The sequence below is a fragment of the Somniosus microcephalus genome, chromosome 9 (assembly GCF_052327205.1).
Source record: "Somniosus microcephalus isolate GS21.2 chromosome 9, FLI_Smic_1.0, whole genome shotgun sequence".
Lineage (NCBI taxonomy): Eukaryota > Metazoa > Chordata > Chondrichthyes > Squaliformes > Somniosidae > Somniosus > Somniosus microcephalus.
This window is the reverse complement of record NC_140995.1, coordinates 45,028,319-45,043,258: the sequence shown is the minus strand read 5'-3', so window position 1 is coordinate 45,043,258 and position 14,940 is coordinate 45,028,319. Positions and strand designations below refer to the sequence as shown.

The 14,940-nt window shown below is 49.7% G+C and overlaps 1 protein-coding gene across 11 annotated transcripts in view; it reads left to right on the top strand.

The window, feature by feature from the left end:
- LOC147112361 (protein eyes shut homolog) overlaps positions 1-14,940 on the top strand; it is a 2,879,641-nt gene that overhangs the window by 1,487,259 nt on the left and 1,377,442 nt on the right. For all 11 annotated transcript variants that reach the window (XM_085996555.1, XM_085996552.1, XM_085996547.1 and 8 more), the window contains one exon: positions 14,111-14,274. In XM_085996555.1, coding sequence (XP_085852681.1) covers positions 14,111-14,274 — 164 coding nt within the window. The remainder of the gene's footprint in view (positions 1-14,110; positions 14,275-14,940) is intronic.

Below are 14,940 nucleotides of genomic sequence, written 5' to 3'. Positions count from 1 at the left end.
TACCGGGGGATTGGTGGGTGGAGAAGCACTCCTGCACCTCCCGTCTCCACATTCAGATAAGTATTCTTTAAACACTTGCCTTTTTGGTGGCGGTCCCTTTCAGGACCACTGGTTTGGCCGAATGTAGACCTGATTTTCCTGCACAAAGCTGACCCATCACCGGTTGTATTCAGGGCAAACCAATTTGATAAAGGAGGAATTAGACAGGCAGGTTGACCCTTCATCAGACCAACCTATGTGTTGTACCCCTACAGCCAGGGCTTGGCTCATTGGTTCACGTGGCAGATTCATGTCGTTTTGTTGGTGGCAACTAAAGTTTTAAGTCAGGCCCTGATTTGTTCAGTGTACAATTAGATACAGGAAACTTTGTGCTATCCGGCACCGACGGGACCGAGCTGTTGCCATCCCATCAAAACTGCCGGACAAACCAGCGCTAATGTTGAAACATACGGAGATTTTGAGCTCCGTATCTGGCAACAAACCCTGTTGCTTAGCAACAGCTTATAAACAGTCAGCCGTACCTTGCAAGCATCTCTGTAGCTTAGCAACAGCTTCAGCGAGACCTTGCAGAGCCTGACTGGTGAAAAAAAAGCAACGAAAAGAAAAAAAAACTAACGAAACGGCTCCTGATTTTTGCCGGTGGCTCGAGCATTCCGGACAGTTAACCTCCGGATAAACCAAAGTTTCCTGTATTGGGACTTTTGTTCTGTCTTATATTAAATTGCATCTTATTCACACCTTTGTTTCCTCTTACATTGTCTTACATAGTATTTACAGCACATAAACAGGCCATTCAGCCCAATAGATCCATGGTGTTGTTTATGCTCCACACGAGCCTCCTCCCACCCCTCTTCATAAGAACATATTAATAGGAGCAGGAGAAGGCCATTTGGCCCCTCGAGCATGCTCCGCCATTCAATAAGGTCATGGCTGACCTTCTACCTCAACTCCACTTTCCTGCACTAGCCCCATATCCCTTGATTCCCTTAATATCCAAAAATCTATCGAACTCTGTCTTGAATACACTCAACGACTGAGCCTCCACAGCTCTCTGGGGTAAACTGTGACCCCTGGTTCTAGACTCCCCAGCCAGGAGAAACGTCCTCCCTGCATCTACCCTGTCAAGCCCTGTAAGAATTTTGTATGTTTCAATGAGATCACGTCTCATTCTTCTAAACTCTAGAGAATATAGGACTAGTCTACTAAATCACTCCTCATAGAACAATCCCCCCATCTCAGGAATCAGTCTGGTGAACCTTCATTGCACTCCCTCTAAGTCAAGTATATCCTTCTTCAGGTAAGGAGACCAAAACTGTACACAATACTCCAGGTGTGGTCTCACCAGGGCCCTTTATAATTGCAGTAAGATGTCTTTACTCTTATACTCAAATCCTCTTGTAATAAAGGCCAACATACCATTTGCTTTCCTAATTGCTTGCTGTACCTGCATGTTAACTTTCAGTGATTCGTGTACAAGGACACCCAGGCCCCTCTGAACACCAATATTTCCCAATCTCTCACCATTTAAAAAACACTCTGCTTTTTTATTTTTCCTACCAAAGTGGATAACTTCACATTTCTCCACATTATATTATATTTGCCATGTTCTTGCCCACTCACTTAGCTTGTCTATATCCCCCTGAAGCCTCTTTGCATCCTCCTCACAACTTACGTTCCCACCCAGCTTTGTATCATCAGCAAACTTGGATATATTACATTTGGTCCCCTCATCCAAATCATTGATATAGATTGTGAATAGCTGAGGCCCAAGCACTGATCTTTGCGGTACCCCACTAGTTACAGCCTGCCAACATGAAAATGACCCGTTTATTCCTACTCTCTGTTTTCTGTCCATTAACCAATCCTCAATCCATGCTAGTATATTACCCCCAATCCCATGAGCCCTAATTTTGTTTAGTAACCTCTTGTGCGGCACCTTATCGAATGCCTTCTGAAAATCCAAATACACCACATCCACTGGTTCCCCCTTATCTATTCTGTTAGTTACAACCTCAGAAAACTCTTAACAGATTCATCAAACATGATTTCCCTTTCATAAATCTGTGTTGACACTTCCCAATTCTATTATTATTTTCTAAGTGTCCTGTTACCACGTCCTTAATAATAGATTCCAACATTTTCCCAACTACAGATGCCAGGCTAACTGGTCTGTAGTTCCCCGTTTTCTCTCTCCCTTCTTTCTTAAACAGTGGGGTTACATTTGCTACCTTCCAATCCACAGGAACCATTCTAGAATCTATGGAACTTTGGAAACCCTAGGATGTAGGCCATCAGGTCCAGGGGATTTATCGGCTTTCAGTCCTATTAATTTCTCCTTCATCTAACCCTATCAACATATCCCTCTATTCCTTTCTCCCTCATGTCTTTATCTAGCTTCCCTTTAAATGCACCAATGCTATTCGCCTCAACTACTCTTTGTGGGAGCAAGATCCACATTCTAACCACTCTTGACTCCAGGTCAATTTCCCATCCTCCATCTTCATAAGCTCCAACTTGTCCAAAACTCAGCCACCTCTATGTCATCCCACACGATTATCCCTCGCCCATCACCCCGCTGATCTACATTAGCTTCCTGTCCCTTACCACATTGAAATAAATCCTCTTCCTCATCTTTAGATCCCTCCATGGTCTTACCCTGTCCTTATCTTTAGAGCCTCCTCCAGACATACCTTCTCCTGCACCCTTTGGTCCTCCAACTCTGACATTTTGTGCATCTCCTTCCCTTCAATCCACCATGAGTAGCAATTTTGCCACCTCGACCCTACTCTTTGTAACCATTCTCCATCTCGACTTCCTTCTCTACCTTTAAAACCCTACTCAGAAGCTGTTATATTATTAATCAACTTTTGTAACCTCTCCCAGCTCTCCCACCATGGCTTGGCGTCCATTAGTTTTTTGCAGTTTCTCTTCCCCCTTTGTAAAGCATCGTGGGACATTTTAAATTTAAAGGTGCTTTATAAATGCAAGTTGTTGTTATCTCACTTTTATTCTGCTTTCACACATGTCTGTCAAGTAGCGAAGGATGACACTTACATTTAAAATTTCAAACTGCAAATCTTTCCAACAGCTTCATGAATAATGTATTAATTCTTCATCCGAATAAATACTTGGATAGGTTATCCTATGTTATGCAGCAGTTGCAAAAGAGGTTTTGGATTGTCAGTGCAAAATCATGCACCAAGGGTTAATTTTTAAGTGACTGGCGTGCCTGTAAATCTCTTTTAAGCTTCTGTTATGATTCAGATGTGTCTTAGGGGCAAACAAGTCAGTACAGTATGGTATTCAGTCATGCGTTGGAGAGGCTGTGGGCACACACTGATTTCATTACTGGTTTTGAAATATGTGATATTGTCATACACAGGAGAAGCATAAAGCTTGATGGTGTTCAGTCTGTTGTGCGGTGCCGTGACTAATGGGAAGTCATCATATGAAGGTATGAGCAGAGGATTAGCTATTTCAGCTGTGCTGGCATTGGTTGGCAGCTTATAAATGTGTGGAGTGCATAGACTTCACTTGCCAAAAGCTTCCACATTTCAAGATCAAAACCGAACTCAGATCGGTGCTTTTGCATCGAATTCAGGCAAATTACGCTGAAACATCATGTGCAATTGAGGGGAAACTCTACTCCCCTAGACAGAAAGTACTTTCATTTATAGAATGCCATTCACGATCTCAGGATGCTCCAAAGTGTTTCACAGCCACTGAAGTACTTTTGTACTGTTGTGATGTAGTGAAACACGGCTGTCTAATTTGTGCAGAGCCACGTCCCACAAACACCAATAAGATAACTGACAGGATAATCTGTATTTTTTTAGTGATGTTAGTTGAGGGATAAATATTGGCCAGGACACATGGGTGAACTCCCCTGCTCTTCTTCAAATTAGTGTCAGGGGATCTTTTACATCTGCCTGAGAGGGCAAGGGAGACTCGGTCCTAAAGACGGTAGCTCCAAAAGTGCAGTGCTCCCTCAGTAATGTATTGAAGTTGTCAGCATAGATTATGTGCTCAAGCCTGTGGTGTAGGGCTTGACCCCATGCGGGGAATTTTAACCCCAAAAAATGGGTGGGTTGGGGTCAGGTGCGAAGTTAAAGTGTTAAAAATCTGAATCCCGACCAGAACACTCCTCCAAACCACCCACTTCTGGTTTTTAAAGGAGGCGGGTCAGGGGCCGGGTAGCCAATCTGTTCCCAGACTGCGCGTCGCCCATTTAAATATTATAATGAGGCTGGTGTGCCAGAGCTTTAACCACCATTTTAAACTTAACTGTGGCTGGTCGGGTTTTGCAGGCCTTGAGAAACCATTGTAGGAGTCTACGTACTCCTAGCAAAAAATACTGAACTTGGAGAGGTTCAACAGAAAAGGTTTAATTGTTGAGACTGCATGTTGAACACAAAAATGGCGTCAGAGACTACACCAAGTCCGACTGCCTTTCATCAGTCCACAGCTTCGACTGCTCCTCCCCCACTCTGGGCTTAACTATCTTGCAGATCGAGTTTCTTAAAGGTGTGATCCTTCTTAAAGGCATGACGCCTGATTTATAGTTTACGGACCGAAAAGCAGATTGTGTCCTTTCTGTGATCGGTACACCACACAGCTCCCCCCAGAATCCGCTAGTAGGGAGTGTACGAACTGGCGTGGCGGCTTGATGGCACGGCCGGAACGGCTCTTGGCGGTTGGTGTCGGGAGCGGGGCGGTCGGACGCGTCGGGCTCTTAGGCGGTCTGCCCCGCGGTGGGGGTTGGCCCACTTGAACGGGTTCGTCGGGCTCTAGGTGCGTCACCTTGAGCCGGTCGATCGACACCTTGTCAGTTCTGCCGCCCACTTCGAGGAGGAAGAACTTGTTCCCCGTCTGGAGTACCTTGTAGGGTCCGTCGTATGGGGGCCGTAGAGGTCCTCGGTGGGCGTCATGACACACGAAAACAAATTTGGCCATGTGCAGGCTAGGTGGTACGCGGGTTGCTGGTTCGCCGTGCTGGCCGGTGGGTACCGGAGCGAACTGTTGTGCTCGGTTGGCGAAAGCGCGGCGTTGCTGGTCAGCCGAGCAGGGGGTCGTGGCGGTGGGCAGGAACTCTCCGGGTACGCGCAGTGGCTGGCCGTACACGAGTTCCGCCACCGAGGCTTGCAGGTCTTCCTTGACCACGGAGCGTAGGCCAAGTAGCAGCCACGGGAGGCGGTCGATCCAAGCCTCGTCCTCGAGGCTAGCGCGGAGGGACGCCTTCATGGACCTGTGGAATCGCTTGCACAGTCCGTTGGCTTGGGGGTGGTAAGCCGTGGTGTGGTGAACGGCCACTCCGAGGTTTCGGGCGATGGCGGCCCACAGATCAGAGGTGAACTGCGGGCCTCTATCCGACGTCATGTCCGAGGGGATGCCGAACCGAGCGACCCAGGTACTGATGAACGCCCTCGCGATGTCGGCGGTGGTGGTGGATGTCAGTGGAATGGCCTCGGGCCAGCGGGTGGTACGGTCCACGATTGTCAGCAGGTGCGTGTGACCTTGTGTTGGCGGCAGGGGGCCGACGAGGTCGATGTGGACGTGGTCAAACCTTCTTTCTGGCACGGTGAACTCCTCGAGTGGGGCTTTGACGTGCTGGTGGATTTTGGCACGCTGGCAAGCTATGCAGGATCTGGACCAGACGCGCACATCTTTGCGCAGGCCGCGCCAGACAAATCGGTTGGCCACCAGTCTAATGGACGCGCGGGTGCCGGGGTGTGAGAGGCCGTGGACGATGTCGAACACCCGTTTTCGCCAGGACGCCGGGACTATGGGGCGGGGTTGCGCCAAGGAGGTGTCGCATTTGACTGTGATGGCGGACGGGCCGCAGGCGACGTCGGTCAGTCGCAGCCCTGGGAGGGTTGTGGGCGCGGAGAGCAGATCGGGTCGGTGCGTTGCTCCGCTGCCAGTTGAGCAAATTCCACTGCCAGGTGGGTGCCATGGACGGCGGGGCGGGATAGACAGTCGGCCACCACGTTGTCTCGACCGGAGACGTGCCGGATGTCCGTGGTGAATTCGGACACCGCGGTGAGCTGGCGTTGTTGCCTGGCTGACCACGGGTCCGCAGATTTTGCCATCGCGAATGTCAGGGGTTTGTGGTCGACAAACGCGGTGAAGGGCCGGCCCTCCAGAAGAAATCTAAAATGGCGGACTGCCAGGTACAGTGCGAGGAGCTCGCGGTCAAAGGCGCTGTATTTGGCCTCCGGGGGGCGCAGTTGGCGGCTGAGAAAGGCCAGCGGTTGCCAGGCCCCGTCGACCCACTGTTCGTACACGGCGCCAACCGCGTGGTCGGAGGCGTCCGTGGTGAGGGCCACCCTGGCGTTGGGCTGTGGGTGAGCAAGCATGGTGGCATCGGCGAGCGCCTTTTTGGTCGAGTCGAAAGCGGTCAACATGTCTGCCGACCACTCGAACGCCATTCTGTCTTTCTTACCCCGGAGGGCTTCGTATAGGGGCCACATGAGGGAGGCCGCTCCGGGAATGAAGCGGTTGTAAAAGTTGGTCATCCCCAAGAACTCCTGGAGGCCTTTGATGGTGGTAGGCCGGGGGAACTGCTGGACGGCTTGCACCTTGGCGGGCAGGGGAATGGCTCCGTCCTGCGTGATGTGGTGGCCGAGGAATTCGATCCTGCTGAGGCCGAATTGGCACTTGACTGGGCTGATGATGAGCCCGTGCTCACTGAGCCGCTGGAACAGGGTGCGGAGGTGCTCGATGTGTTCCTGCTTGGAGGAACTAGCTACCAGGATGTCATCCAGGTAGACAAAGAGGAACTTCAGGTCCCAGAGGACCGAGTCCATGAGCCGCTGGAAGGCCTGGGCCACGTTTTTGAGGCCGAAGGGCATTCGGAGGAACTCGAATAGCCCAAAAGGGGTGATTATGGCTGTCTTGGGAACGTCTGTGGGGTGGACTGGCACCTGATGGTAACCGCGCACCAGGTCGACTTTGGAGAAGACTGAGCGGCCGGCCAGTCTAGCCGAGAAGTCTTGAATGTGCAGTATGGGGTACCGATCCGGCGTGGTGGCATCGTTTAGGCGCCGGTAGTCCCCGCAGGGGCGCCATCCCCCGTCGGGTTTGGTGACGATGTGGAGTGGGGAGGCCCAGGGGCTGGTGGAGCGGCGGATGATGCTGAGCTGTTCCATTGTGGCGAACTCGGCCCGCGCGATCTCCAGCTTGGCCGGGTCCAGCCTGCGGACGTGGGCATACACCGGTGGGCCTGTGGTGGGGATGAAGTGTTCTACCCCGTGCTTAGCAACTTTTGCGGAGAAGGTCAGGTTGGTGAGGGCTGGGAACTCAGCCAGGAGGGCTGAGTAGTCGTCCGTTGAGCGGGCGCGGCACTGCCACGCCATTTCGGCAGGTTGAAGGGGGGCCATGGCGCCTGGGATAGGTGACATGGTGTTCATGTCCACGAGGCGGCGCCAACAGGCCGTGGGCGCACAGGAAATCCGCACTGAGGAGCGGGGAGAGCACCTTGGCGGTGATAAACTCCCAGTGGTAGCGGCGGCCTGCGAGGTCGATGGTGACGGTGCGGGTGCCGTACGTCCGGATGTCGGTGCCGTTGGCGGCAGCCAGCACAGGGCCGCGGCCGCCTCGCTGGATCTCGAGGACGGACGCGGGGATGATGCTGCGCTGCGCGCCCGTGTCGCATAGGAAAGGGCGTCCGGAGGCGCTGTCCGTAACATACAGCAGCGCGCCTGCTTGCCCCACGGCCATCGTGTAGGCCGGTGTGGGGGCGGTTGGAAACGTGCAGGGATGGCTGCAGCGGCGTGCCCGTGTGCCGAACTGGGTATGGAAGTAGCAGTAGCCCTGGGTCGGAGGGCTTGGGGGACGTGGGTCCTGGGGGGCCTTGTGGCAGATCTGTGTGGCCGCGCGATAGAGGGTGGAGCGCGCACCAATGCTGCGGAGGCCAGGTCGGGGGTGACGGCGTGGTTGGAGCCGGCGGACAGGAGCTTATCGGCTTCGTCGGCCAGGGCCTCGAGGTCCGTGAAGCTGGACGCCACGATCGCCGGGCGGATGCTGGGAGGTAGTTGGCGGATAAAGAGCGTGCGGAAGAGGGAGCCGGGCGGTTTCTCGTCGGTCAGAGCAAGCATGTGTGAGAGCAAGTCTGACGGCGTGGAGTCACCGAGGCCCGGGAGGTCGAGGAGGTGGCAGTTGCGCACGAATTGGGAGGCTGTGAATTTTTTAAGGAGCGCGGCCTTGAGATGTGCGTACTTGCCTTCCTCCGAAGGGTTTTGTAGTGTTGTCCAGACTTTTGTGATTGCGGAGCTGCCCAGGGAGGCGAGGAGGTAGTCGTACATCGTTGCGTCGGCGGTGATGCCGCGGAGTCGGAATTGCGATTCGGCTTGAAGGAACCGGGCGGTAGCTAGGTTCTCCCAGAACTCCGGCAGCTTCACAGAAACTGCGTTTGTGTCAGCCATGGTTACGCTTAGGAGTCGTCCTGAGCATCGGGGTCACCAATGTAGGAGTCTACGTACTCCTAGCAAAAAATACTGAACTTGGAGAGGTTCAACAGAAAAGGTTTAATTGTTGAGACTGCATGTTGAACACAAAAATGGCGTCAGAGACTACACCAAGTCCGACTGCCTTTCATCAGTCCACAGCTTTGACTGCTCCTCCCCCGCTCTGGGCTTAACTATCTTGCAGATCGAGTTTCTTAAAGGTGTGACCCTTCTTAAAGGCATGACGCCTGATTTATAGTCTACGGACCGAAAAGCGGATTGTGTCCTTTCTGTGATCGGTACGCCACACCATAATGAAAAGCGAGGACTGCTGGATCCAGGTGGTAAGTGCCTTTACACTTACCTCCTGGATCCAGAGCCCCTGCCTAACCAACCCCCTGCGATCAGAGACCACGAATCCCCCCCCACAACCCCGGCCTCCCTCCCCCCGCACTCCCCAATCGTACTCCTGGCCCCTCGATGTTCTCTCCCTCCCCTCCCCCCACCCAATCCCTTGATGCCAGTCCCTAATGTTCTCTCCCTCTCCGCCCCCCTCCCCTGATGCGCGATTCCGGGCCTCGACTACCGCCAACCCCCCCACAGGCCCCCACTTGATCCCTCCCTCCCTCCTCTCTGCGGCCTAGTGCCACAGACCTTCCCGCCCACAGCCAGCCAGCCTTTCCATCCGACTGACTGCAGTTGGGAAACAAAATTACATTACGGCCTATGAGTTTCTGCTCAAAGATCAAGGAGCAATCACTGACACAAAAATAGCTACCCCCGCCATCCCCTCCCCCCACATCCAGTTGGCAAGCGAGTAGTTTGTAACAGAAAAGCAGGAGATTGAAAAGGTTCTCGTGTAGGTGGCAGGAACAAAATCCCATTATATCATAATGGCTTTCAAGTAGATTAATACAAACATAGGGAATGCAGAGTTCCAGGTTGAATGAATCAATGAAACAGATTTTTGTCTGCGAGAAGAAGGCCTGTAAAGAATGAAAAACTCCTTCTCTGGTTGAGGACTTGGCATACAAAGACGGATGATCTAGAGAATAGGCATTGTTGAATCGTTGACCTGCCTGGTGATCAGGGGCAGAGCTGGGAAATAGTTTCGCAAAATGCAACCATTAAGATGCTGAAAATGAGAAACGTCATGTGCTTGACTGGAGATCATTGAACTTCCCTGCTTGCTTTCCTTTCAACTATTCCAAATCTAGGATGGGGACCACCAGAACCATTGGGAACATGTCTCATGGATAAAAAAAGTGGTCTTGTTCTCCCCTAGCCTTACATGTAAAGCTAGAAAACAGAAACAAAAAAACTGGCACTCTTGTCCCGCTCTAACGCAGTTCAAGTTGGTATACATTTTACCCTCATTAAAGCTGGTGCTACCTGTTCTCCAAACTCCAGGTCAAACCAGCTCTCTTTTCTCCCTCGAACTCCCTCAATTCAAGCTGGCACTCTGCTTCTCCCTCCCAAGTTCATGCTATCAATGTTTCCACGTCTCACTTCAAATTGGCACTCTCCTCCCCCACTCCCTCTTAGTTAGCCCTGACACATTCCTCTCTCCACTCCCCAAAAGTATCACACCTAGCTTCTCCCCTCTTGCTCCTTCATTGTCATCCATTCCTCCTGTCCTCTGCTGTTTCCCCTTCCCTGCTATACAATTCCCATTCCCTCTCCCATTATTGCCATCCTTTTCCCCCTTCTTTAACCCAATCCATTTCTTCTTGTGTGTCTGCCATGGCTCACTTGGTAGCACTCTCACCTCTGAGTCAGAAGGTTGTGTGTTCAAGTATAGAAGTATGTCGCCAATCCTTCATCGTCACTGGGTCAAAATCCTGGAACTCCCTACCTAACAGCACTGTGGGAGAGCCTTCACCACATGGACAGCAGCGGTTCAAGAAGGCGGCTCACCACCACCTTCTCCAGGGCAATTAAGGATGGGCAATAAATGCTGGCCTTGCCAGCGATGCCCACATCCCATAAACAAATTTAAAAAAAGTCCCACTTCAGAGACTTGAGCACAAAAATCTAGGCTGACAGTCCAGTGCAGTACTGAGGGAATTCTACTTTGTCAGAGGTACCGTCCTTTCGGATGAGTTGTTAAACTGAGGCCCCTCAGGTTAATGTAAAAGATCCCATGACACTATTTCGAAGAAGAGCAGGGGAGTTAGCTCTGATGTCCTGGCCAATATTTATCCCTCAATTCACATTACTAAAACAGATCATCTGGTCACTATCACATTGCTGTTTGTGGGAGCTTACTGTGTGCAAATTGGCTGCTGCGTTTCCCACATTACAACAGTGACTACACTTCAAAAAGTACTTCATTGGCTGTAAAGCTCTTTGGGACATCCTGAGATTATGAAAGGCACTATATAAATGCAAGTGTTTCTTTTTTTTTTCTCTCTCCTCTCCATCTCTCCCCTCCATTCCTAGGGGAAGGGGGTAAATGGATGGCAATGCCATTTAACACTGTGCCTCTCCTAGCTGAGTGCTGCTAATAAATAGATGGATTGCACTGCATTCTGTCGCCAGGAAACCTGTTTTTACTACAGTATGCAGCATCTAGGATCACTTGCATTCGCAACCAGACTCTAGTTAAAGTTCCAGTGAAGGGAGAGGGGCTTGATCCACACTAATTCACATCAGCAGATACTCATGTGGACCAAGACCCAAAAATACTGGCCTGGAGTTTTCTCCGCATTGGTGCCAAGAGACACCCATAATCTGGGCACAAACCAATTACGTGGCTTAAAAGAACGCGTAATTCTGGGTGTAAGTGATTTACTCTCGGAACTAGAATATGCCCAATCTCCTTGATCTTTAACGTCTGTTCGTCAAACCCACCGTCCGAACAAATCTCCACTTAGAAAACTGGTCACGTCCCGTCTCTCAAACATGACTATCCTCCAATTGCACTTGATCATAGTTTTCTCAACATTACAACCAGATTTTCAGGCACGCGAGAAAGAAGGTTCTTTTTCTGATCTTTTTAATTGCAATTTTTTGAGCATTTCAATATATTTATTCTCACCGAGACCAGCTCGGTATGTTCTGTTTCTTCTAATGCATTTTTGTGGCATGAGAATAAGTCACATTAAAAATTGAAAAGTTTCCCACATTGCAGTTTCTTTAGCCTGCTGTGCATGAATGATGGTGAAATGAGTTGAAAACTAAATTTTAAGATTCGAAGAAGAAATATACTGGTGTGGGTTCCTTGGGCCCTGATTGTTTACATTGATTTACGCTCATTTTAAGTTTGGGCATATTCTAATCAGATTGGGAGGAAACTGGTGTGTAACATGACATCGGCAAAATGAGGGCGATATTTTCAGGTCTAACATTGGGTTTGGCCCACAGGGAAACTCCAGGCCCTAATCTGTTCGAAAGGCTGTTTAATACTGTTGGCGAATTGCTCAGGTTACAAGACCTGAAATATGTCGCCTGTTTCTCCCTTCACTTCAACACTAGCACCGATTGTGATTTCCCCACACTGTCAGCTGGTGAGGAAAAAATGCGGAGGAGTGGGAAGGAAATCCCCCCTGGGAACTTTGCCTGCTTGCTTGCTACTGCCTGCAACAACTGAACCTGCATGAGCGGGGCCTGAATTTTCAGCCCCTTAGCCACGTGTGTCAAGTTGATTTTTTTTTTTCCCCCCTCTTGTAGAGTGATTTGGTCAGCGGGGAAAACCTTTTCTGCATGTGATAGTGAGCCTGGAGCTCATTCATATTACGCTTTAGACTTCCAACGGGCCTGTCTGCACTGCTAAAATATGGAGCAAATACTTGAGATGCTGTCATTAAGTTGCTGCATTTCTCCTTTAGTAGCTCTCATAACATTCAGCTGATATAGAGGAATATTATAACACAAGTCACACTTGTAGCAAGCTAAAGAAACCCTCCGTTATCCTCGGAGTTTAATTCTCCTTGGCTAGTTATGGACCAGATATTGAATTATCTTACAGTACCAAGCTAAAACTTAGAGCATTGTTTTCAATAGGTTCAATTATTCCCTAGAAGTGGTTTCTAGTATCAAATGTTTTTTTTAATTTATTCGTTCACGGGATGTGGGCGTCACTGGCAAGACCGGCATTTATTGCCCATGAGAAGGTGGTGGTGAGCCACCTTCTTGAAACACTGCAGTCCGTGTGGTGAAAGTACTCCCACAGTGCTGATTTTGTTGTCGCGGTTTGGTACAATTGAGTGACTTGCTCAGCCATTTCAGAGGGCAGTTAAGAATCAACCACATTGCTGTGGGTCTGGAGTCACATTATAGGCCAGACTGGGTAAGGACAGCAGATTTCCTTCCCTAAAGGACACGTGTGAATCAGATGAGTTTTTCTGACAATCTGGTAGTTTCATGGTCACCATTACTGATACTAGCTTTTTATTCATTCATCGCTACCTCCCCGAGCCACTAGCAACCCAACCCCCCCACCCCGGCCACTAATCCCCAGCTACTGATTGCTCCTCCTCCTGGCTACCGCCCCCCCTGCTAGCCACCGATCACCACCTCCCCCTCCCCCAATTTAAGGGTTGCTGTAACGGCAGCAGCACGCCTGGTTTTCCAGGCCATGGTGTGGGGCAGCCTTTTTGGATAGGAGGCGTAAATTCAGGAAATATACTTTCCTCATTTTGTGGTCCGTCAGCTTGACCACAAAGAGAGAGCAGCACCTGCCTTCTCACTAACTACACCCAAAATATCAAGTGCATAACTCCTGTTGACCTTGGCAGCTGGATAGTTGAGATCATTGAAAGCAGATGGGTCTACAGCAGGAGTGTGAAATGGGCGATAGCGAATCGGCATCTTGTCTCACACTCTGCCTGCTTTTCTTTTTCCATTATTTGACACCAGACCGATTAGCTATCGCCTGTTTCGTGCTTTCACTGAAGACCAAGCTTGCCCCCAATATTTCTCAGAGAATGGTGCCAACACTCCAGAGATGCACTCAAAACGAAGAAGTTAGCAGAAGGAGATGCCTCAATGGTTTTGGTGCCTTCACTGGCTAAGCTGGGTGGGCATCACATCCTGGCCTTGGCTGATGTTAATATGCAGGATAACAGACACCTTTAGTTTTAATTTAAAAAAAATCTTTGTGAGTAACTTGCTGTACGGTTGTCATTGCGCGTAATTCTGTTTTCACCTCACAAGAAATCATCAAGGACTTACAATTTGAAAAAAAAAGGGAGAATGTGGAGAATATTTGCACAATTTCCTGGTGGCATTTTGACCAATATGATATGGAATATGACCAAGTCTGATTGGTACCTTATTATGTTTCCTTTGAATTAGTATATTTCTGAAGGGCGACTTATATTGATTTGCTGCTTCAGATTCACTCTGTGCATTGTCTCCTGTAGCTAAATGGGAAACCACTTCCTTGCCTAATAACTCATATTGCTCACCATCATTTTTATCATTTCAGCGCCTGATCCCATGCTACATGTGGCGTAAGTAAGTGGCTGACTGTACAGTGCCATCTGTTTTGCTGTTTCTCATATCAGCATTAAAATGCTGTCAGGTTATGAAATAATCAAAATGTAATGCATAATCTTATCAACCACCCTTATATGTGTGTGTATTTTTTTCTCCCCTCTGCCTCCCCACCACCACCCCCCCTCCTCAACCCCACCCCCCCCCGGTCTGGTAATGTCCTATAGCCGTGTGCAAATGGTGGTCGCTGTTTCCTGAGTGAGGACACACGGAGAATGTGTGACTGTGCACCTGGCTGGACGGGAAGCAGGTGCACGCTCAACAGAAATGAATGTGTGGACCACTGGTGTCAAAATGGAGGCAGCTGTGAAGATGGAATTAATGCCTACAGGTACCAGCATATTTTTTCTTCAGACCAAATGTACACTTAGGTTGCCTGATCATTTTTTTTCCTTTCACTGTTCTGCACATACATTCTTTCCTAAATTACATTTTCTCCTCTCTTTGAGGCATTGGCATGTTTTCGGTTGCCCCATGTTATCCAACCCAATTGGCCAATGCTTCACTGTGTGACTGCGGACAATAATTATTAGCAGATTATTCAATCATGGGCAATTGGAGGGGGTGCAGCGCAGATTCACCAGAATGATACCAGGTCTAAAAGGGTTGAATTATGAGCAATGGTTGTATAGACTAGGCTTGGATTCCCTTGAGTACAGAAGATTAAGGGATGATATAATTGAGGTGCTTAAGACAATTATAGAATTTGATAGGGTAGATAGTGAGAAAATGATTTCTTCTGGTGGAGGAGTCCAGAAAAGGGGGCATAACCTTAAAATTGGAGCTAGGCCTTTCGGGGTGATGTCAGGAAGAACTTCTTCTCACAAAGGGTAGTGGGAATCTGGAACTCTCTCCCCCAAAGGGCTGATGAGGCCTGCGGAGACGGGATGGCAGTGGGAGAGCTGGTTGGCGGTTTTCGGTCCCGCTCCCGCCTGTAGCCGCTCTCTCAAAAACATTTTCCATAGATTGGCCTTGTTAAGCCCGCCCTGCGGGGTTC